This window comes from Pelophylax lessonae, assembly GCF_965119305.1.
Source record: "Pelophylax lessonae genome assembly, chromosome: 4".
Lineage (NCBI taxonomy): Eukaryota > Metazoa > Chordata > Amphibia > Anura > Ranidae > Pelophylax > Pelophylax lessonae.
In genome coordinates, this window is record NC_138771.1 from 610782936 (window position 1) to 610808170 (window position 25235).

Here is a 25235-nt window from a genome sequence, read left to right on the forward strand (position 1 = left end):
CATAGACAGCAACTAATAGCATGGTAACAGAATAAATATCCAGAAGCACGGCCACATATCTGCCCCCCGGATCAGAGATCACCCTTTGGATTGTGCAAGGAATGGATTTACTAATGAGGATGGAGACTCCTCTACCATACGTGGAGTAGGTGGCATGAAACGCCCTCTGTATCCACAGCCTCCGAAGAGCTAAAATCATGTTACCATCAAGGTGAGTCTCCTGCAGGAGGATGATATGTGGCTTAATGAGCTTTAAATACTGAAAGACACTGGCCCTCTTGAATTTATTATTCAAGCCCCTCACATTCCATGAGAGGAGTCTGATATTGTCAGCCATGAGAATCGAGGAAAAAATGGTGCAGAACCCAGGTAGAGGACGGAAACAAAATAAAAAGTAAGTGGGACCCAAAAACAACCACCTCTAAGTACCCAGGAGTGAAAAAAGTCAGGTGCTGGTGCAAAAGTCCCCCTGCCCTTATACCAAAAACCAACTCAACGAACAAAGAAAAAGGGAAAAAAAAAAAAGAAAAGTATCCCAAAAAATAGTCTGGTATGTGGCTTGAATCCCAAACTGCCCAAAAAACTGAAACGTGTGACGGTCCTCCAGTGTGAGCAACAGTCCGGTAGAGAAGATGTCCTAAACTGTTCCGATGGAGTCTCTGGAGATACCGGAGCATCAGGTGTGCAGAAAAGGCAATGAGACACCCCCCACCTCCCAACGACCAGCTGCCAAACAGTCAGAACAGGAGACCCCAAATGCAGGCAACACGGCACAATTGGCAACTGCAGGCATCCAGAAGGAAAAATTGGTCAGGAGAATAGTGGAGACATCAGTGCGATCAGGGGCAGCAAACAACAGGAGAACAGACAAGGACCACATCCAGAGGGCAAAGAACCTTGAGCAGAACCACAAACAGCCAGGACTCACCGCAGACCATCCAGCCAGTCGGAAGCCTCCTGTGGGGTGTCGAAGAATTTCACTGAGCCCTTGTATTGCACCCTGAGCCTACTGGGATATTGCATACTGTAGATAATCTCCTTAGCTCTCAGGCGCTTCCTGACATCAACAAAGGAGCGTCGACGGCGTTGTGTCTCAGCCGAAAAATCAGGGAATAGCATGACACGTGCATTCTCATAGTGAAGCTCAGGGTGTTTCCGCGCTTCCGATAGAAGCATATCCCTGTCCCTATAATTGAGGAATTTTACCACGAACGGGCGAGGGGGGGCTCTAGGAGGTCTAGCCCCGGCCGGTACTCTATGAGCCCTTTCCACCACATAGGTGGGGGGTAAATTTTCCAGAGAAAGAAGTTGCTTGAAGAACTGCTCCGCAAATGGAGCAGGTCTCTTTCCCTCCAGCCCCTCAGGGAGCCCCACCACTCTTACATTATTCCGGCGCTGTCTATCCTCTGCATCGTCAGCGCGGTGTTGCAGCGATTTCACAGTGTCCTGCAGTTTGGCCAATTGAGCACTGTAGGAATGTGAGCTGTCCTCCACCTCCGAGATACGGTCCTCCGCAGCAGTGAGCCTCCCACGGAATTTATCCAGGTCATGGCGGATGAGTGTGCACTCTGACGCCAGGTGATCTATGCGGACCATCAGCGCCGCCCTGCATCCATCTATGGCCTCCAGGATTAGGATGGTTATCGCTCGCTGGTCCGCAGCCACCGCCTGATCATGTCCCTGAGAAGCTTCGGGAAGCAGGGAGTCCGCAGGCCTCTGTGTCTCCATGCCTGCACTCGCACCGCCGCTCCGCTGTGGAGACTTCGGCGCCAAAATGGCGGAGGTGGAGCCCGGGCCCTGACTTTTGGTGGAGCGAGTCTGCCGCTGGTCCTGGGGCGGCTGCCGAACCGGCTTATGGGTCGAGGATGGCATCGCTGGAACCCCGGGAGTCTCCCCCACAAGATAGGATAGAAGAGCAGCCCCAACGCACACCGAAAACTGAGTTATATTGCAGGATAAGCAGAGAGCTCCTGTCCGGCTTGTCTACCCTCGCTCACATCCGGCCACGCCCCCAGCCTTAGCTTCCTGAGTTAACTTTCCAGGTGATTGGTTGCTAGGTGGTCCTAGCAACCATTCACCAGCTTGTAATATGAAAAATTACCTCCGGAAGCTCCTGCTGTCTTATCAGTGCTGCTGTGTGTCTCTCCCGTGTTCCCATTTAGCTTCCTGCTCCCTGCTCTGTTCTGTCTCCCTCTCTGCATGGGGCAAGGTAGGAAAGGGCAGAGCTGTGGGGGGGGGGGGCTGTGTAATATGCAGGGTGTGTGTGTAGAGGGGGGGGGGGCTGTGTAATATGCAGAGGGGGGACTGTGTAATATGCAGGGGGGCTGGGTAGGGGGGCTGTGTGATGCTCAGAGGGGCTGTGTAATATGCAGTGGGGCTGTGTAATGTAAAGGGGTTCAGAGGTGCAGAGGGCTGTGTAATGTGAAGGGGTTCAGAGGTGCGGGCTGTGTAATGTAAAGGGGTCCAGAGTGGCGGGGGCTATGTAATGCAAAGGGGTCCAGAGGTGCAGGGGGCTGTGTAATGTAAAGGGAACCAAAGGTGCGGGGCTGTGTAATGTAAAGGGGTCCAGAGTTGCGGGGGCGGTGTAATGTAAAGGGGTCCAGAGTATCTACTTGCAGAGCTGCAGTGGGAACACTGCTGGGCCCAGCACAGGCCCAGCACAGGCCTTAGCTCCTACACTAGGTTGCCCACAAATCCTGCATAAAATATCAAATTCCATGGGGAGTGTGAAGTGTGGCTGTGAGAATTAATTTGTTTTAAGGGTAGTTATCATTTAATTTGCACACTCTTGTTATCTTCATCACTGCTGTGCTAAATGGGTGAGAAGGATAACACATTCCCTTACCCATTAGTTTTGCAGACTTTGTGTCATGACCCCACCCGCTTTTTGCCCTCTGGACTTCTAGTGGTAATCATCAAACTAGTCACTTTTACTCAAGCTCTCATTCCTGTAAGGTCACATTCAGTATCTCACAAAAGTAAGTACTGTATATCCCTCACATTTTTGTAAATATATTATTATATCTTTTCATGTGACAACACTGAAGAAATTACACTTTGCTACAATGTAAAGTGGTGAGTGTACAGCTTGTATAACAGTGTATATTTGCTGTCCCCTCTAAAATAGCTCAACACACAGCCATTAATGTCTTATTCGCTGACAATAAAAGCGAGTACACCCCTGAGTTAAAATGTCCAAACTGGGCCCAAAGTGTCAATATTTTGTGTGGCCACCATTTTTTTCCAGCACTGCCTTAACCCTCTTGGGCATGGAGTTCACCAGAGCTTCACAGGCTGCCACTGGAGTCCTCTTCCACTCCTTTATGATGACATCACAGAGCTGGTGGATGTTAGAGACCTTGAGCTCCTCCACCTTCCGTTTTAGGATGCCCCACAGAAGCTCAATAGGGTTTAGGTCTGGAGACATGGTTGGCCAGTCTATCACCTTTACCCTCAGCTTCTTTAGCAAGGCAGTGGTTGTCTTGGAGGTGTGTTTGGGGTCATTATCATGTATGAATACTGCCCTGCAGCCTAGTCTCTAAATGGAGGGGATCATGCTCTACTTCAGTATGTCACAGTACATGTTGGCATTCATGGTTCCCTCAGTGAACTGTAGCTCCCCAGTGCCGGCAGCACTCATGCAGCCCCAGACAAGTTTATCTTGGTCTGGTCAGACCACAGAACATAGTTTCAGTAATCCACGTCCATAGTCTGCTTGTCTTCAGCAAACTGTTTGCGGGCTTTTTTGTGCGTCATCTTTAGAAGAGGCTTCCTTCTGGGACGACAGCCATGCAGACCAATTTGATGCAGTGTGCGGATTATGGTCTGAGTAACTGTGTAAGCACCCTATACCACCCAGCTAATAGTTTGTAATTGTTCCCTTCAATTTTTGTACAAATAAAGTAGACCTTGCATTTCAGGCAAAGTCCATTTATTGATTATGGCTCCCTGCTCTCTACTTTAAACACTGCAAAGAAGAAACCCCGGGGGAAAGGGGGAAGGAACAGTTAAATTTATCCACCTTTCCCCCAACTTCTATAGTGTAGGGCATCATCCTCCTGCTGATAGGATTTCTAGGAATTCTTAGCAGCACAGTTTCTTATTGGGTGATATGGCCTACCCAACATCAGTGCCACCTTAACAGCATCATGGGCCCCTGGGCAAAGTCATGCACTAGGGCTCTTATCAGGGAGGCGCATAGCACACAGTAGCACACAGTGGCTGTGGCCAAACATTATCATATTGAGTTGGGCTTTTTAGTCTAATTACAAATTTTAGTCTTTTTTTTTTTACAATTTCTTTTTAAATAAACATTTTTTTATAATTCTGTTGGGGGGGGGGGGGGGCTTTGGTGAGGTATTAGGGGTCTAGACCCCTAAATGTCCCTTTTTAGACAGAAAAAGGGACTGAGAAAACATTCCCCAGCACTTTTGTAGCCTCAGCTACACTACAGAGGAATGAACTGGAAACAGAGGCTTCTGTCCATTCATATACTGAAGCATAGTAAACACTAGGCATCCAGGCAGAGAAATCTGGATCAGTGCAGTGTGATGGGGGGGGGGGGGGTATCTTAACTGGAACCAATCTTTTGTGACTCTACCTGCAGCAACTGGAGCAGAAGATGTTCCAGTTATTGCTCCCACCTACTGCACTGATCGCCCGCTCCGTCCACTCCACAAACGATCCCCCTTGTTGGGGGAAAGGAGGACTAAGGGGCCCCCCATGCACCTGGGACCCGTGTAAAAAAAAATATCTATCCAGAAGGAGGATAACATCACCCTCATCTAGGCACTGTGGTAGGAAGCTGGAGAGAGATATCTTATTTAACGCCTCCATGCCGACTCACAGTACTCAGCCATAGTAGTCACCAGATAGGAGAGTGAATCTCCCCAGTAGGGACATATACAGCAATAAAATCTAAAGCCTTGCACCTCACCATAAAAATAACTGTTCATGTGCCAGTTACCTTTGGGACATGGTAATGCTGTACAAGTATACTTGCAAGCCTAGTGGATCCAGCATTGTCCTCTTCTCTTGAACTGCTTTCTTACTACAGGCTCTGTCCCAAGATGCCATCTTGTTTTTGTATATCATGGGGATCCAGCTGTCTCTTCCTGGTTCTTGCACCTGACCCACTGATTACTCAGTGCCAGATCTTGCGCATGTACAGACAGAGATCTAGTGTCATTTTATTTCTTTAAATGCTGCCATGCCAAGATCGAGAGATCACTGTTTTTTTTTGGGTGGTGTAAAATGATGTGTAGCGCCCTCCTAGGTAGGTGCTAGTGAGAGAGTATAGTTTTTGGCTCTGTCTGCTTACCAGAGGGGCTGCAGGCAAATCTATGTTGCTCTTTGCTTACCAGAGAGCAGGATCTGTTAGTGAGGTCAGCTCATTGTGCTCAGTATGCAACTCATTCTGTCTAGAGTGTGTTTCACACTGGTCCAAGAGGGAGGCATGTTGGACAGTGGGAGGAAACCTGATGGATGAATGAATGCATAGGCTTTGATACAGTCCTGGTGATTGGCAGTGGCAGGTCGCCTCAGTGCATTCTGGGATACTGTATAAAAGCCAGGAGCACATGTGCTGCAGGGTCTTTGACTGGAGAGCAGAGTCCCAGTGGGAGGGGGGCAGCTTCCTCCTCCTCTGTAGCAGTTGCACGTGGTTGCAGGAGGTCGCCCTGAGGGCCGAAAGAATGGATGAGAAGCTGAACCCAGAGGTCCAGGAAAGCTGACTGAGAGGGTGACACTGGAGACCCTGGGACCACAGTATCGTGAGTACAGGGACTCGTATCAAAGGGGCCTGACCTGAGGGGTGCCACCCCACTTGTAGGATAGTGAGTGGACGGGTGTCGGCAGTCAAGAGAGAGAGGATACTGAGGAGGGTGTCCTGAAGAGAACCAATAGTTCACCCAGTCGTCTTAGGAAAGAGACTTAATACTAAATTCACCTTTAGTGGCAGGGTGAATCAACAGTCTGGCTGTACATGAAGATAGAAGTCCTCCAACATTGTGCATAGTTAATTCGGAGTATCCCACTATTCCCTTCTCCTATGCCTAATTTATATTAAAACACAAAACAACCAAATACCCCTGGACTGGTTATTGAAGCAAGCCAAGTGAGAAACTGTTCATGTCAAGGTTGGTCCTGGTAACTCAGGGGGGACCCGTAAGTGTGAAATCTGGCAGTCCTTAAGGAGGCAGTGCTACAGATGCCTCCTGGGATATGCTACATTGGTATCTAAGGAGGAAGTAGGAGGGCAATGCACATGTCACCTTTGCCTAGGCAAGAAATGAGGAAGTGGTAGGACACTAAAATACAAAGGAAAAAGGTTTGGGTAATTTATAAATTAAAAGACTTGCTGATATTTTGGTAAGGGTAAGGAATACATTTATTTTTTTGCTATAAGGTCTGCTTTTAAAGGGGTTCACTCTATCCAAAAAAAAAAAATATATATATATATATATATATATATATATATATATATATATATATTTTTTTTTTTTAATTCTTAACATCATAGAAGATGTTGTTCTATCATCATAGAAGATATATATATATATTTTTTTTAATTCTTAACATCATAGAAGATGTTTATATCATCTGTGTTTTATATTATAGACATACAGGTTAAATACCCTCAACTGTAGTGTATACACAATACACTATATTACCAAAAGTATTGGGACACCTGCCTTTACACTCACATGAACATCCCAGTCTTAGTCTGTAGGGCTCAATATTGAGTTGGCCCACCCTTTGCAGCTATAACAGCTTCAACTCTTCTGGGAAGGCTGTCCAGGTTCATAAAGACATGGAAGAGTGAGTTTGGGGTGGAGGAACTTGACTGGCCTGCACAGAGTCCTGACCTTAACCCGATAGAACCCATTTGGGATGAATTGGAGTGGAGACTGTGAGCCAGGCCTTCTCTCGAACATCAGTGCCTGACCTCACAAATGGGTTTATGGAAGAATGGTCAAACATTCCAATTGACACACTCCTAAACCTTGTGGACAGCCTTCCCAGGAGAGTTGAAGCTCTTACAGCTGCAAAGGGTGGGCCAACTTAATATTGAACTCTACGAACTAAGACTGAAAAGCCATTTTAAGTTCATGTGCGTGAAAAGACAGGCGTCCCAATACTTTCGGTAATATAGTGTGTGTTTCAGAACAGCCTCTTCTCAATATAAGACTTTGATCCCTTAGAACCTCAAACTTTCAAAGAGATGCTCGTGTACAAAACAAAATTCACTTATAAGATAACGACCTTCGTCGAGATTTTTAGTCATCTATAGATCTTAGAATCCTAGAAAAATCCTTTCCATTTTTAGTATGGAGTTTTTCACCCATTTTTCATCACACAAACAATATTTTGCATGTCTAGTTTGTCATTATAAGGTCCAAAAGTCATACATTATGCAGTAGTTATGACATTTTCAATAATTACTGTACTAGAGAGAATCGATTCTAAGTGGTTTGTGTTTTCTGAATGCTCTTTCAAGCATGACTGAGTGTAGTCTGATGGAAAAGTGGGATTCCGTGTAACTGTTATAGGAAATATATAGCGGCTTTGTGCAAATTTTCTTTATTACAGTCAGGCCTGTAAAAAATTGCATTGGGTATTTTTTTTATTTTCAGCTATGCCAGCAGGTGGAGCACTAGGCCCCTTTTTCATGTTTACAGGTCTTTTCTTAGCTGCTCTGTTAAACCCCCCTGTTTTCAAATGTCTGTAGTGGAAACTGAACATTTTTACGTACAGATCAATTTCTCACCCTACCTACTACTCCCTATATACGCCACTTCAGTCCAAACTCAGCATGTAACAGTGGAGTGACCATGCTACCTGAAGCCTTTTAGCTCAATGTACACTTTTACACCTGTGGGAGAGGGGACTTTGCAATGACCAGAACCACCTGCCAACTATCCCCTTTAGCCATGAAGTCAACAGGAATCTGATTGATTACAACTATTCTTCTGTAAGACACTTTAATCAAGCTAGACTTCCAACCCTAGGGCATACAAATCACCACCAATGGGCTTAATACCTGATAGTCCACATTTGGTGACTTCTTGCTCAAATACATCTGTGAATTCATCTCCGGAATTCAGCTTCTCCAATCGACTGTCAAGGAACTGGAAGGCAAAATGTACATTAACTGATGTCTTTATAAATAATGCAGTCCATTCTCCCGCAGCCAATCATTAATAGATTAAAATATAATAACACATTCTGCTCTGCCCCTGGTGATTGTCTCTAATGAGCTCTCTGAAACTAGATAACAGCAAATTAGACTGAATGTCTGGCAACGCTCGGTGGCCTGGGAGCTGTGTCTACTGTCAATATCTGTTAGGGGCTTCCATAGATCTCAGCCAAGTTTACAGCTTCATTAGGTAATCACTGTATCTTTGTAAGAAGTTACCGTATACTGCAAATCACAGCCTTGTAATAGTGATATATTTTATCTTCCATTAAAGCCAAATGATATATTTCCATTGTAAATGCCAGTACTTCTGCAAGAACTGATTTTCTAGTAGAGATGGGCCAAACACCCCTCGGTTAGGTTCACGCAAGAACTATGAAACTACGCAAAAGTTCAGACCTGAACCCCATTAAAGTCTATGGGACCCGAATTTGAAAAATCAAAAGTCCCCATTTTGAAGGCTTTTTTGCAAATTTTTGGCCATAAAAGCTGTTTGGGGGCCTGTGTACTGCCCTGGGGGACATGTATCAATGCAAAAATTCATCCAAAAAATGCTGCGCAATTAATAATGAAACAGCCACTAATTATGAATTATAAAATAATGTGTATAACATACGAGTGTATATATATATATATATATATATATATATATATATATATATATATATATATATATATATATATATCAAAACAGTGACAAAAATATGAATACTATAAATAGTGGATAATTGAATAAATTGACTAAATAAATAAATAAATAAATTGTGTTAAAAAATCCATAATGTGCAAACAAGTCCCAATATATGAAGTGTTGCCACTAAGAAAATCAATTCTTCAAAAGGTGCTAATAGTGCTTTAAACATGCAAGACTAAAGCCACACAAAGTGACAAAGTGCTTCAAACGTGCCATAGTGAAGATCTCTCCCCAAAAAAACTGTGCACCCCCTTGTGATTGGGCGCTCACCTTAATGCGTGTGACCTTGCAATTAAGCTTGGTCAAAAAGCGCTTAATGCCTCCCTAGGCTGGAATAGGATCTGTTCAATTCCCCCAGGTGGGGATCCTCTATGGAGTATCACTCCTTCTGGTGTGCAATGTTGGTGTCATATAAAAGGAAGAAAGCTGGATAGTGCTGAAATCTTTTTTAAAATGTCATTAAATAAAATGCAATATACTACACACATTTAGAAGGTGCTTGAGTGCACCAATCTATAATAGGCAACAATGGGCAGGTGAATATGGTGGTGGTGCAGTGAAAAAACAAACAGCCTTGGATGAGCTGCACCAGCCGTCAGCCGCCGTCCGTCCTTGCCCCTCCCCTATGCGCCTATTAAGCTATTGCACACCTGTGTAAAAATCATGCTGTCTAATCAGTATCTTGATATGCCACACCTGTGAGGTGGATGGATTATCTCGGCAAAGGAGAAGTGATCACTAACACAGATTTAGCCAGATTTGTGAACAATATTTGAGAGAAATAGGCCTTTTGTGTACATAGAAAAAGTCTTAGATCTTTGAGTTCAGCTCATGAAAAATGGGGGAAAAACAAAAGTGTTGCGTTTATAATTTTGTTCAGTGTATTTAAGAACTGTCACATGGCAGAGCAGGCCTTTGTCATGGGTGGAGCATTTTTTTTCAGGTTTCGGTGCTGCGGCCGGTGTTGTGATTGACGGTGTCGTGATTGACTTCCAGTGCCCAGGGTTGAACCTCACAACCACCACCCAGGGCCCCAAAGTGCCCTCCCCATGTTGAGGACATGTGGCCTGGTATGGTTCGGGGGGGGGGGGACGCTTACTTGTCCTCCCCTTTTCCTGTCCTGCCAGGCTGCGTGCTTGGATAAGGATCTGTATGGATTGGGGGCAACCCCATGCTGTTTTTTTTTCACTTTTTCTATTGCCGGCAATTTTGTTTTTTTCATTCAGTTGTCAGCGGGTAAGCTTCATTTGTTGTTAAGGATGCAGCGGCTGGCTTAACAACAAGCTATTCACTGTGCCCTGAATGGGCAAAACTTTGCTCAACTTTACTTTGGCTTAGAATGCACTGTGCAGCGTACAGTGCATTGTGGGACTCTAGGGGGGCGAACATCCCACTAAGCGCTCAGCAAATTTGAGTGTTCGCCAAACAGGTGAACAGACAATGTTAGGCCCGAACTTTTGCTTGGCTCGAACTGTTCACCCAAATCTATTTTCTAGTAGAGATTGAATTTGCAGAATTAGATTTTGCCAAGAAACTGACAATTTTGCTTTTGCCAAAATTTTTTGTTGAAAATGTGTTTCAAATTTTGTCATTGGATTGCTAAGAAAAAACTTGCCTAATAAAAAAAAAAAAAATATGTGGTCACCATATCATCATTAACACAATGATTACATGACTTTGACAATCAACAAGGCTAGGGTTAGTATTAGGGCTAGTGTTAACAATTAGGTTAGGGTTAGTCTGGCCGAAGATGGTAGTCAACCAGCAGATTCCTCAAACCAAACAAACAAGATGGATAGAGGTTTCCCTCCCGCAGGATTATTGTATTCTGACAGCGGGACCCAATGCTGTGAGAATACAGTGATCAGTTGCTGCAGCTGATTGTCTGTAGCCTCTGATCGACAATTTTCCAATTTATCTGTTCAACAGAAGTCGCTCGAACGATCAACTTTTTGTCCCTGCTGAACAAATTCCTGCCAAATTTCGATCCATTTATGGTCATCCATCCCTCAATATCTAATGTCTTGTCCTCAGCAATTAAGGGCCATTGGTTGGCACAGAACAGGTCCAGGATAGATGAAAGGAGCCTCCCTAATCCTCAAGAGGTATTTTAATTCAATCATATTGTTAAAAAACTACCAAAAAACAATTTATTATGCTTATTTATGCTTTACCCGATGACTCCAAAGAATCTTGAACATAAGATGAAGTTTTCCAAAATGTCCAGATTATTCAACAAAATTGACCAAAGCAAAAACTGTCAATTTAGCTTATCCCAATTGCTTTTTTATTATTTGCCGTTCACACCAACAAAAAATGTATCCATTTATGAACTCACCGGTGTATGCATTCACCACCAAACTATTCAACATGAAGAGTTGGACTTTCCTGAGGCCACAATCTTCTCCAATAGCCCCTAACCCTGCAACCTGCCTGACATGTACCTAAACTCTAAGACTGCTTAAACACCTCCCAATCACTCCCAGTACATGAAATTTAGGGCTGATTCACGAAAGAGCCCAGACTCCAAAATTTATAGTATTTTGGCAGGAAAAGCAGTTTCATGTGGATGTACATTGGTTGTATATTGGTTGGTTTTATATTGGTTGGTTGTATGTACATTGGTTGTATACGCACAGGCAGGCATATGCACAGGCAGGTATGCAATGCCATAGGAAATATACTAATAGAATATAATAAATAAAAATAGTGTATTTCTCAGCAAGATATAACGGAAAACTGACTCTCCCTCTACCAAAACCCCTGCTCAGACCTGTGAGAAGAGCTGGAGGTGGACGGCATTCTGCAGGAAGGATCTCATGGAGCTGCACTTGTTGTTGATGAAGGTCTCCTGGCAGAAAGAGATTGGTTCCCCCTGTGAAAACACAATAAGCATAAGTCCTTGATGGGTCCTTGATTGCTGATTTAGCACTAAACATTTTTTTCACTCATGAATATATTCCAAAGCAGAACTTTTCCTGGCAGTTTTTTTATTTTATTTTTTGGGTTCAGTTCTGAAGCTTTTGTTGTTGGTATCTCCAATTAAATAGCGACCAGAGGAGGACATAGAGAGTAACCTGTAATTGGTGGGGCACACTTGTTAGCAGTCTAGCTGCAGAGCTTTGCTCTAAAGCCTCGTACACACGCATCGAAAATCGGCAGGGTATTCTGCCGATTTTCGGCTTGTTAGTATGGTGCTTCCGACAACCAACTCCGACTTTTCGGCCGAAAAAAATCTGGTGTGCAGGCTATAAAATTTTTGTCCGCCGTCAAAACACGGCCGATTTTCGTGCAGTCAGTACAGATTTCGACAGGGAAAAATCTTATGAGCAAGTCTGGGCATGCTCAGAGAAGAAAGAACACAAAGAAAGCAAACCAACACATGACATCACTTCTGAAGTAGAATTTTGTCGGGCGAGAAAATTTGTGTGCAGTCTAGGCACATTCCAACCAACAAAACACCACTCTGGACAAAAGACGGACGATCGGTCGGCCGATAATCGTTGCGTGTGTACGGGGCTTTCCTTCTGGTTGTACTTCCTGTTCTTATAACACTTCCAGCAACATCTCTGAGAACAGGAATGTTTGATAAAGGAGTGGGTTTTGGTGGTGCCAAATCATTGCATGGAGTTCACACAAAAATTAGGATTCTCTATTTCCCCCCATGTGATAATGCTGGATCCCTAAGAAAAGAGCACTAGTATTATCACATGCGGGAGAACAATAAAGCTAGCCATACATGGTTATATTTTTTGTTTGAATGTTTGTAGAAAAATCATTGGTTAGAACACTCTTTCTTGCTATCAAATCAACTAATTTAATTTGAAGACCTGAAAAAGTTTGTCCAGACCTTGAACGGAATCCAAGACATACTGTATAAAACAAGTTTCATTACAATATGTATGATTATTCCCGAACAAAAAAAACTACATTCAGAGTTAGACATTTTTCAGTCGAAAAATTTTTCCATCCTGCGCCTCCAACTTTTCTCTTCATTAATGTCGAAAACAAATGTCGATTTAAAGCCACTAACCATTAAAAAATCCAATAAATGTTAAGAAAATAACATTTTTGTACAAAATTTTCCTGGTGTACAGCCAACTTAAAACCCAGCTCCAGGAGGAGTTCTCTCAGAATGCAAAAGAAGATCAACATCAGAGGTGAGTGAAGGGGACCAGCCAGCCAGTGAGGGGTATTGTGTGCCACTGGACTGGCCTAGGCAGAAACAGCGTGAGCAAGGGACATGGAGTATAACTGACTTCACCAGTTATAGAAAAATATAAGCCTGGAGGGATGGGATAAACGGGTGTGGAAAGGAGGGATGATCCTTATATCTGAAAGTGTGGAGAAATACCTGAATACCTGAAAATTGAAGAAAAGATTTGTATAGGGTTCTTGTGTCACTGCTGTTAAAGTGAACCTGTTGTTTTTCCTTGTCTGTGCAAAGTTAGGATTTACTTTAAAAGAACTGAATAACCTACGACTCACATATTTTAAGGGCTTTACATCCCACCTTCCTCCTTAGACAGAAGAAACCTGACCGTTTCCACTAAAATTAGATAGCGTATGGACTTTTTCACAGATAGATCCCTCGCTGTTGAGCTTACTTCCAATTAATTCCAAGAGGCTCCATCACTCAACAAATGTAAATGGTAAAATTGCCTGCTGACGCTCACTTTGTCTGAAGCAATCTGCACTGATATTTCTAAATATCTTTACTTTTTACAGTACGCAGAGCCCTGATGAAGGGGGCCAGGAAACCCACAAACATGTAGTCTTGCCCTTTATGCTGAATATACTTTATTGAAAAAACAATGCATCATTCATACTTTAAATGACTGGGGTGGGACTCCTTTCTTTGCGCCCCATCTGAAGCATTTCTGGTGGCTTTCTTTGTGGCTGTAAGCTGCCTATCCAGAGTCATTGCACTCAACCATTATTCCTTATAGTATATAACAAGAATCAAACCTACACTACTCTATACATTTTTCATTCTATTAAAAACCAAACTAAAGGCTCATTTGTTTATGCATCATCATGAGATTCATTGGGGAGCAATGAGTTTTACTATGTTGTTATTACTTTAACCATGTTTTGCGCTGGCGTTGCACCGATACCAGTATCGGTACTGATACTAAGCATTTGCACAAGTACAAGTACGTGTACTCGTGCAAATGCTTTGATACTAATACCAATACCATTTTTGCGATTCCATTGCAACTTGCATTGACTGTTAAACTAAATCGAAAGCCACATTGAAATTGAAGGTCCAAATCGCACTAATACGCGGCTTTGAAATCGCGCTGAAGTAGCGTGATTTCAAAGCCGGGCTTACAGTTATTCTGCGGCTTTGAAATCTTGCTATTTCAGTGCAATTTCAAAGACACAGAAGAACTGTTCTTCATAATCATAAAGAAATGGTAATCATTTCTAATTAGTCTAAAAAAAAAACAAATAGGTATCAGTAATTGGCATGGACGAGTACTTGAGAAAAAGTATCGGTACTTGTACTCGGTCTTAAAAAACTGGTATCGGTCCATCTATATTTTGCGCTATGCTTTGACAATCCATGAAGATATAAACACTACAGATCATTGAAGGAACCCTATGTCAAACATACCAGGTTGTAGACGAGAGCTTCTCTATAGCTGCCAAACAGCAAAGCTTGGGCTTGGAGGAAGGCCCGTGACACCCCATCACCCATAAAGGCTGATTGTTTAGTCAGTTGCAGCTTCAGCAGAGAAACCTGAGGAGGAAAAGAAAGGTTCCAGGGGTTAGTGGTAATACATAGGAGGTCACCTTTCTAAAAACTAAAGGTGCACTGGTGATTTTACAGTAAACAAAAATATGGATCAGGAAGTGAGGCAAAAGCCCTGTTTTTTCAGTCAATATGCATTTTAGGGTGTTTTTTAATTTTATTGTTAAAAATAAGTTCCATTTCTGTTTTTGCAGAGAACATCAAGCTATGTAGTAGAATAAAGTCCTTACAGGATGTCTCTTGCTTATCAGCTGGACTGAATGCATTATTTATTGGGCAGCTATACTGAACAAAATTATAAACTCAACACTTGATTTTCCCCCCATTTTTCATGAACTAAACTCAACGATCTAAGAAAACGGGGATTCATCCGTGAAGAGAACACCTCTCCAAAGTGCCAGATACCATTGAATGTGAGCATTTGCACACTCAAGTCGGTTACGATGACGAACTGCAGTCAGGTCGAGACCCCGATGAGGACAACGAGCATGCAGATGAGCTTCTCTGAGACAGTTTCTGAGAGTTTGTGCAGAAATTCTTTGGTTATGCAAACCGATTGTTGTATCAGCTGTTCGGGTGGCTGGTCTCAGACCATCTTGGAGGTGAAGATGCTGGATGTGGAGGTCCTGGGCTGGTGTGGTTACACGTGGTCTGCGGTTGTGAGACCGGTTGGATGTACTGCCAAATTCTGTGAAATGCCTTTGGAGATGACTTATGGTAGAGAAATGAACATTCAATTCACGGGGCAACAGTTCTGGTGGACATTCCTGCAGTCAGCATGCCAATTGCACGCTCCCTCAAAACTTGATACATCTGGGGCATTGTGCTGTGTGATTAAACTGCACATTTTAGAGTGGCCTTTATTGTGGCCAGCCTAAGGCACACCTGTGCAATAATCATGCTGTCTAATCAGCATCTTGATATGCCACACCTGTGAGGTGGATGGATTATCTCGGCAAAGGAGAAGTACTCACTAACACAGATTTAGACAGATTGATAAACATTATATGAGAGAAATAGGCCTTTTGTGTACATAGAAAAAGTCTTAGATCTTTGAGTTCAGCTCATGAAAAATGGGGGCAAAAACAAAAGTGTTGCGTTTATAATTTTGTTCAGTGTACGAGTCAAATGAGATTTAATGTTGACAAATGTAAGTTATATACGTACCTGATGGGTATAAACTACAAGTATTATACAATTTGAGGGGGAGCAATGCTGGAGGAGGATTTGAGTGTTCGTTTTTTTATTTTTGGTAGAACAGGGAATGGTAAACCCCTGTCTGGTTTTTATTTCTCATCTGTGCCCCATTTGAGAGATTTTCCTTCACTCTCTCTTGTAAACACTGAAAATAAGAAATCTCTCTAAAGAGACGTGGTTCCTCTGTTTGACAGATGTTACAGGAACATTTTAGTCTTGGTAAGAGCAGACACAAATATACCAGTTTGGCCTATTCTCTATCATTAGAACTGTCTAGGTTGTTGGTGAATTTTACACGGCTTTATCATCAGTCTCTTAGTTCTTGTAGTAAAATACTTGGCTATGCGCTGAATCTTTAGTACATTTAGGCCTAGTCTCGCTTTTTAAAACTGTGCTGTTGCTGTCCAGTTATACATTACTGTATGATCTGGGTTCACCTAATTCTTACAAGAGTTTGATAGAAATTGGCCAACCCGAGAATATTTTTGCATCAGGGAGAGCAGGGACAGATACAGCGAATCACCAGCCAATTTCTATCCACAAATCAAGCCAGACTTATTGCTGCTTGACGAAAAAACATGTGTTGTTGCTACCTGAAAAACTGAAACTTAAAGTGATTGTAAGGGTACATTTAAAATAAAAAATAAAAGTAAATAACAAACATGTCTATACTTACCTTCTCTGTGCAATGGAATTACACAGAGTTGCACCAAACCTTCTCTTTTCGGGTCTCCCACTGGCGCTCCTGGCTCCTCCTCTTTGTCCAGTGTCCCCATGGGAAGCTGCTTCCCATGGGGGCACTCCTGTGTGCTCACACCCAACCCCACTGCAGCATCCAATGACACAGACAGCGGGACTCGTCCCTGTCCCCCACACCCTCGTCACTGGCTTTCAAGGGTGCTTTAAATGCAATGCTGGTACTTGGGTGACTGATAATCTGACCCTTTTAGGAGGTTATTCCCCAGCAAAGGTGAGCTCGGGACTGTGGGGTTGTCAAGGTGAGTAGCTAAGTTTGTTGTTGGGAGCCAAAGTTTAAGGGTTGACAGGAACAAAAACAATACCAAGGTCATAGCAGGAGGGGTTTTACCAATGTCAGGTCAAGCAAGAGATCAAATCCAGGAATCCTATAGGTCAGAAGTCATAATAGCAAGATCAGGGCTATGACAATCAAAGGTAGATAACGTGATCAAAAGAGACTGAGAACAGACCAGGAGTGAAACAGAATATGGATCAGAAACTAAAAATATGTGAAAAGGAACTAGGCTATAACTAGGGAACTAAGAAGTCCAGGGACAAGATAACAAGTGAAAACAATATACAGGAAATAAGGATCAAGACTAGCCAACTAAACGTTTTAATGGGCAACTTGACTAGGCATAACAGACAAATAGGACAAAGGAAGGGGGACAAACACAGAAGCAGAAACAGAAACAGGTGGAAAGCAGGACCTGGGAGGTAGACACGGCAGTCATAGCCCAGATAGGTTTCTTACAGATTTGCTCTTCAACCCAAAAAAGTTTGGTGGTGAGACCAATGGAAAAAGCGAGTCTAACTGCTTTCTTTTTGAGGAGGACAGCATTTCAACTTTTGAATATAGAAAAATAAATTTTTGCCCCAGGAGAGGGGAAGGAGTATGGTAAATGGATTGGAGATGATGATGCACGGTTAAAAGATGTATTAGAAAATTTAAAAATTATCACTTTTTTAGGATTAAAACATAAAACGAACTGGAAAGTAAATGAGTGGAGATACTATCAGCTGAAACACTTTGTTGCCTCATTACCGCAACCATTAAGAGATACGACGCGGTTGTTGCCATTTGAACAAATGTGTGTTTCTGAGAGGATAACAAATAAAGTTTCGAATATCTATAAAATCTTGATAGTAGAGACGAATCTGGCAGTACCTCAACCCATAGAAAAATGGAAAAGGGAATTAGGGACATGTAGTGGGGGTTTTCAATAAGAAAAATGCATGAAGCTGGTACATGAATACGCGGTAGATATTAATACAGCAGAAATGAATTATAAACTTATATCCAGATGGTATAACACCCCAAACAAAGTAGGGAAATACCAACCGGAGAGTTCGAAATACTGTTGGCGGGGATGTAGGGTAGTGGGCACAATGGCTCATATATGGTGGGAATGCCCGAAAATAAAAAAATATTGGAGAGATGTTTTAGATCTAATTATAAAAATTACAAAAATACATATCCCAGAAGATCCTTGGGTATGCCTCTTCCATGGTACAAAAATGTTGGTGAAACAATATAAAAATCACTAATCCCTAATGCAGCAAAAAGTATAATACCTCTTAATTGGCAAAAAGAAGATCCCCCCCACAAGCAAAGACTGGATTAAGAAAGTGGAAAAGATGAGAAAATTAGAATTTTTAAGAAGCTGGGGAGAAGAAGAACAGGGAGACAGAGAAGAGATCTGGGAGGAATGGAGAATATTTAAAGGAACAAGGGATTATACAATTATCCAGGGAGATATAGAGAATAAGTAGAGGATGGGAGGGTAGGGGTAGGGGGAGGGGGGAGGGAGAGTAGGGGGGGGGGGTGAGTAGGAAAAATGATGGTTTTGGGTAGAAAATGTCCATAGATACTTGATGGGAATATTTTTGATAAAAGGATGTTAATCTACAATAAGTGTGAGAAGAAAAGTTTGTAAAAGTATTTTTATATGATAACCAATAAAGAAATATAAAAAAAAACAATTTCTTTAACTCAATTTCTATTCTTACCACATGTGGAGGCAGACTGTCGAGGTCTTGGAATGGAGTCTCTAGAAAGTTTGTGTCCATATTAAATATGACTACCTCTTCCAAAGCTCCGACATTGACTTGCTGTAGACGAAAGACAGTTTAGTAAATTTACAAACTTCAAGGCTAGTCCAAATAAAAAAATGTCTGCTTGTTGCATCACCCTAAAACTAGAGCACTCAGAATCTGGTGGAAATGTGCATAGTAGCCAATCAGCTTCTAACTTCAGCTTGTTCATTTAAGCTTTGACAATAAAATATGGAAGCTGATTGGTTTCTATACAGAGATGCACCAGATCTTGCTTGCTCCAGTTTCAATAAATCTCCCCCACTGCCTCCCAATAGCTTTTGAGCTACCCAGCTGCCACAAATAATAGGAACAACGCTGTCTCTACCTAATGGAGGGACATTTTCTTGGTAAAGTAGGACAATATATATTTTAAAAATAATCCAAAAATAAAAACTATGTAGCGCCAAAGGAAGAATACATTAAATATACACAATGAGTGTCAATTAACAAACCATCTTTGTCTATAAATGAATAAATACGTATAAAAATCTATCACAATCAAAGTGCAAGTGCTCTTAAATGATGTGATAAAAAGACAATCCAGGTGATAAAAACTATTTTGGTGAAAAAACAATTGTTATGATAAAGAAATAATATCACAATAAGTGCTCATGCAAATAAATAGTCACACATATGCATACGATAGTGTGAAAATAAGAATCCAAAAAATAAAAATAAGTGCACCAAAGTACATAGAAGTGGGTGATGATCTTCTAAACTGTGTAGGTATCAAGAGACCAGGTGCTAGTGCTTGGATAACTAAAAAGTGCCTAGGTGCGTAAATGATAATGCTGGCCGCTCACCTCCTGGTTTGGCTCACAAGTTATAATGAGCTAAACCTGCTTTGTGCACACACAGGTGCTAATAGGTGTGGATGGGTAGCTTCCTCCTGTCCTCCCTCTGTGCAAAGGTACTCCAGGTGAAAGATGACCAGATCCGCAGTGTCACTGACACAATGAAGGGGATAGGGTGGTAGCCTCCTCACACTCCTCTATGAGTTGGCACTAAGCCAGTGCGGGCATGGACAGCGATATAGTACACATATCGCTCATGTTTCACACACAAGACTGCTTCATCAGGATCTAATTGCCAATATTAAAAAAGGATATGGTATATGATATAATATCTATAATGTAAAATTAATAATATTAGACGCAAAAAACTCCCAGGTAGACAGGAAACGAGTCATGGATGGAAGAGCTCACTGTTGGAAAATATAGCAAGTCAGAGGCTGATTTACTTAAATTGGCTCCGCCTATGCCTGAAATATCTTTTTTGGCTAAACTCAAGTTTGTTTAACCATTATCATCACTCCTCAGTTAACAGTTTTGACATGAAAAAGATCCACTGACCTCCATCAGACTGCTGTGTACACCGATCAGATAAGGCATTGGTGCTCTAAGAAAGAACAAGAGACATATGGTTAGTATATTATGGGACATTTTAAAAGAAGCTCGCACTGACAAAACATGGGAGCTCTCATTGTTAAAGAGGAACTTCAGTCCTCTAATTCTACTTTCAGACTGACTTTGGTGGTCTCATGCTTACAGCACCCCTGCAGGTGATAAATGGTATTGCAGCCCGACTTAAAGTGGAGTTCCACCCATTTTTGGAACTTTAGATCTATGTAATCCCCTTTAAAATGGCTTTTACCAATGGAAACTTTTTTTTTTTTGCTAGTAAATACCTTAATTTCGGCTTTATTCCTCCTCTCCTCACTTCCGGGTCCGATCGGCGATGACGTCATTCGTGTCTGCTGGGATGTATTCTATTCCAGAAATCTCGCAGTAGCTGTATCTGTACTGAGCCGTGCCTGCCCCGCCTCCTCCCCGCCTCCTCTCATTGAGTTGCATTGTATGAATGTATTAAGGCTGTTCTCTGCCCCGCCTCCGCCCCGCCTCCTCTCATTGAGTTGCATTGTATGAATGTATTAAGGCTGTTCTCTGCCCCGCCTCCTCTCATTGAGTTGTATTGTATGCAATACAACTCAATGAGAGGAGGCGGGGCGGAGGCGGGGCAGAGAACGGCCTTAATACATTCATACAATGCAACTCAATGAGAGGAGGCGGGGCGGAGGCGGGGCAGGCACGGCTCAGTATAGATACAGCTACTGCGAGATTTCTGGAATAGAATACATCCCAGCAGACACTGCGAATCGCCGAATGACGTCATCGCCGATCGGACCCGGAAGTGAGGAGAGGAGGAATAAAGCCGAAATTAAGGTATTTACTAGCAAAAAAAAAAAAGTTTCCATTGGTAAAAGCCGTTTTAAAGGGGATTACATACAGCTATGTATTCCAACCTATTAAAAATGGGTGGAACTCCGCTTTAAAGTGAAAAATGTATTTATTACATTTATTTCACACTTTACCCACAATTCTATCATTTGATGTTAATATTAGAGTAGAGGCATGTGGTCTCCCATGTGGTCACTGTTAAGGCAGGCTAAAAGTTATCAATTTTGCTGTAATGTCTGTTCCACAGACTCCTTCAGAAAAGGCTATGCACCTGTGAGTTGCCAAACTTAAAGTGACACTAGTGGCACGTAGTGGCATGGAGCATCCGATCGCATACTAGCAAATTATGAAATACTTACCTTAGAACGAAGCCCCCACATGGTCTCCCGGACACTGCTGAGGGAGCTGACATGTTATCTCACCGTCTCTTCCGGGTTCGGCACCTCCGGTGCTGTGAGTGGTCAGAGCCGTGATGATGTCATGGGTTCACTTTCAGGCAAGGACCCCGGCAAGGAGCTCTGAAGGTCCGGCAAGATACGCCGGACCTTCAGAGCGCATGTGCTGCTGGTGTCAGCTGCTGCATGCAGAGTGAATATCTCCTAAACTGTGCAGGTTTAGGAGATATTAATTTTACCTACAGGTAAGCCTTATTATAGACCTTATTATAGGCTTACCTGTAGGTAAAAGTTCAAAAGTGGAGTATACTACCGCTTTAACAGTGGACAGTGCAGTCTCCAGCCAGTCTGTTAGCTTGGAGAAGGGAGGATGAGGAAGGAGCAGGGGGAGCCTGCCATCCTAGGCTACAGGGCTGTGTGTTTCTATACATGCACACAGTGTACGGAGAAACCAGCCTACTACCTGCATACAAAGGTGGCTCAATAAGACGCTGCATAAGAAAGGAGCCACCCTGAGACAGGAAACCTGTGGCACAGGCAAGACTTAAGTCCCGATTCACACTGATGTGAATCTTACGCGGATTAGATCCGATCCAAAAGTCATAGATCCGCATGTCATCTGAAAAAGCATTGTTTTAAATGAAGGCCTTTAACAAATATGTGGTGCGATTCTGATCTGATTAAAAAAGGGCCTTGTGTGATTTTAGTGCGGATTTGGTGCAAATTTTATCTCCAGCTATGCCAAATCTCTGAAATCACATTAATTAAAATTAGAATTGCACCTCTCAAAACAGAAATGGCACTGTGAAATCCCATCAGATTCGCACTGAATCAGTGTGAACTGAGACTTAAGCCCCGTACACACACGCAGATCGTCGTCATACAAATGTTCGTCTTTTCTCCCCGGGATGTCGGTGTCTGTTGAAAAGTGCAAAGACAGCACAAGGACAGCACAAGAATTTTGTCCGCAGACTTCAGCTGACTGCAGAAGTGATGTCATGTAATGGTTAACTTTCCCTGTGTTTTTTATTTTCTGAGCATGCCCAGTCTTGCAAATCTGCGGTCTGTCGGCCGAATTCTGTACTGACAGGCGAACAATCGTCCGTTCTGGTGTCTGCAGACAAAAATTTTCATGTTTGCAAGAAAGACTCGCGGATTGTGTGCAGACAGCTGTCGGAGGCACCATACTAACACGCATACAATCGGCAGATCTTTCGTCCGCCGACGTTTGTATGACGACGATCTGCGTGTGTGTACGGGGCTTCACTGATAAAGAAACTGCATAAAAGATTAAATCAGCTGCTGAAAGTGCTTAGTGTCACTTTATTGCCGGTTCACATATATGTGCTGCGGGTTCCTGCATCACATTCAAATCACAAGCAGATCACACTGCCATATACGAAATGCTGGGGGTGTCAATACAAAGTTAACGACACCCCCAGATCAGTTCGGATATCACAGTGCGAACTGTCAGTTCGGACATGAATCGGATCGCATAGGTGTGAACACCCATGCGATCCGATTCTGCTGCGGACCCAAAAAAGGGTCCTGTGCGTGTTCTGTCCGAATCCAATGCAAATTCAGCCATACAATCTGTATGGCTGAATTGGCATCGCACAGACATCGCATGTGATTTTCAGAGCAGTGTGCTGCGAATCACATGCGATGTCTGTCATCGCTATAGTGTGAACCGGTGCTAAATCTTAGTGTTACTAAACCCACAACAGTAAAATCAGTCTGTATATGCAGTAAAGCATGCTTGGTATACTCACTGTGGAACCTAAAGGGTTAATCCTCTGCATTGTTCCTGTCTTATGTGATCCTCCCCTTTTTTCACTATCTCTAAAAAAATAACCTGATATTTACAGAGCCAGGGGACGGGGCTGCACATGCTCAGTTTGGTGTGTATTGCTGGAGAGTTCTTTTTTTTTTTTTTTTTCTTGGAAAGTGCATGTGATCAGCACAGGGCCAATCAGCACTGTCCAGACAGAGGGTCAGGGGTCCTGCAGCCTCATAGGACAGTCAGAAGAGAAGGAAAACTCCTCCTACAAGCTTTACTAGGAACTAAAAGAAGTCACAAGACTGCTATATACTGCTAATAAGAAAAGGTATTTAGCAGTTTATATTTAGTAAAATAATTGCATTTCCATGTTCTGTGTACTGTGGGAGGCCAGATATAGTGACTGCAGAGTCCTGGGTTTATTAACACTGTAACTATAGACAGACAAATGGACAGTATGACAGACAGAATGACAGACCCGCAGTAGTCCAGTAGATGTGGAGGTAGTGTAGGGATATAGATGTGCTGCCAGTACATGGGATACAGGAGGGCTGCAGAGGCGTGGACACAGGCTGTCAGCTGTCAGGGAGAGAGAAGAACACAGATTACGGTGGATCTATCATCTGATGGCTTGTTCATGTTACATACATGGGTGCCAAGTACTGTGAAAATGTAACTCCTCCCGGTATTAGACATGTGCATGACGAAAAAAAATGGGTTTCCTTTTGTTTAGATTCATTAATCTAGTTATTTTGTTTTGTTAAATTCGATTGATTCATTCAATTTGTATTCAGGATTCGTATTCGGCATTTATTCTATGTATTTTTTTGAGTTTTCTTCTAATTTACTGATTTTGTTCTTGTTTCAATACTTTCAAATCGATAAATATAGAACTGGTTGAATCGAAAATTTGATTTTTTTTTTTTTTTTCCAATTTGAATGCACCAGTAATCAAACATCTGATTGTTATTTACACACATTGATCTTGTTTGTAACAATAATACATTTATTCCAAATATGCAAAGTGTTCTAATTAATAAAAGTAATACACAAAAATATCTTACTTTTAAAATTTTACTATGCACAATACTGTGCAGAAGTTTTAGCCAGCTGAGGAAAAATAATGTCAAGTACAAATGCTTTTAAATATTTCTATTTTACTGGTTTTATTTTAATAAATGTTACACTTGCAAAGTGAACAAACAAATAAAAAAAAAAAATGATTGAATGATTACAATGACTCTTTAAAGCATGGGTGTCCAACCTTTTGGCTTCTCTGGGCCACATTGAGTGTAGAGAAATGTTCTCAGGCCGCATATAAAATGTATACTATTAGTTAAGGTACAGTATATAAGTAATAAAACACTGCTGCACTCTTCCCGTGCTGCCGCGCCCCCCCCAGCACTAATTTAACACAACTAGCGGATGATCCCCTCCGAGGCTGCCTCTGTGGCTGTGCCCCCGACTCGGCTTCCTTCCTCCCCAGCAAAAAAAAAATAAAATTGTCAGGGGGCAGTGGGCCGCATTGCCTGCGGTTCCGGGCCGCAGGTTGGACATGCCTGCTTTAAACCATCTTTGGCTTAACAAAAACAGTATTATTTTGAAATGTTACCCTTTGATTTCAACAATATATTTACAGTTCAAATTCAAATAAAATTCAATGTAAAATTTGAGTTGAATTCCAATTAGAATTTTGGAAATTTAGGCAAATTTTGTTTTATTTGGAGAATTCGGTAAAATTAGTTTGTATTGTAATTTGGGGATTCGGATTTATCTGAATCTCTGAATAATTAAAAATTTGTCTGCATATTTATACAGAATAAAAACAAACCGCACATGTCTACCCAAACAACTGAATCACCCAAGCGCTCACTCCAATGGGAATATCAGGCGGCCTGCTATCCTCAGTTGGGGAACTCCAATCAGAAGTGCATAGAAAAGAAAGCAAGGAGGCGCAAGCACCTGGTGCATTACCCTTGGACACCTTTAAAACTCTTCATTAAAATGCCAAAAACATACTCACAGACATGAAGAGCATAAATCGCATTGAATGCGTCCACCACATGTGGAGGTATTCATTGGAGCACTATTACAGCAATCCAATTACAGGGATGAATACCTCCACATTTGGTGGACTCATTC

At 42.4% G+C, this 25235-nt stretch overlaps 2 protein-coding genes across 2 annotated transcripts in view; one reads left to right on the forward strand and one right to left on the reverse strand.

Moving 5' to 3' along the window:
- The window catches only part of LOC309553575 (DENN domain-containing protein 1B-like), a 156409-nt gene that overhangs the window by 47109 nt on the left and 84065 nt on the right, over positions 1–25235 (reverse strand). The window contains exons 10-15 of the mRNA XM_082254847.1: positions 23572–23672; positions 20034–20079; positions 18595–18696; positions 14512–14637; positions 11665–11766; positions 8042–8129 (exon numbers count right to left, since the gene is read on the reverse strand). Coding sequence (XP_082110973.1) covers positions 8042–8129; positions 11665–11766; positions 14512–14637; positions 18595–18696; positions 20034–20079; positions 23572–23672 — 565 coding nt within the window. The remainder of the gene's footprint in view (positions 1–8041; positions 8130–11664; positions 11767–14511; positions 14638–18594; positions 18697–20033; positions 20080–23571; positions 23673–25235) is intronic.
- The window catches only part of LOC309553574 (A.superbus venom factor 1-like), a 1719715-nt gene continuing 1717869 nt past the window's right edge, over positions 23390–25235 (forward strand). The window contains exon 1 of the transcript XR_014225177.1: positions 23390–23421. The gene's annotated coding sequence lies outside the window, so the exon portion shown is untranslated. The remainder of the gene's footprint in view (positions 23422–25235) is intronic.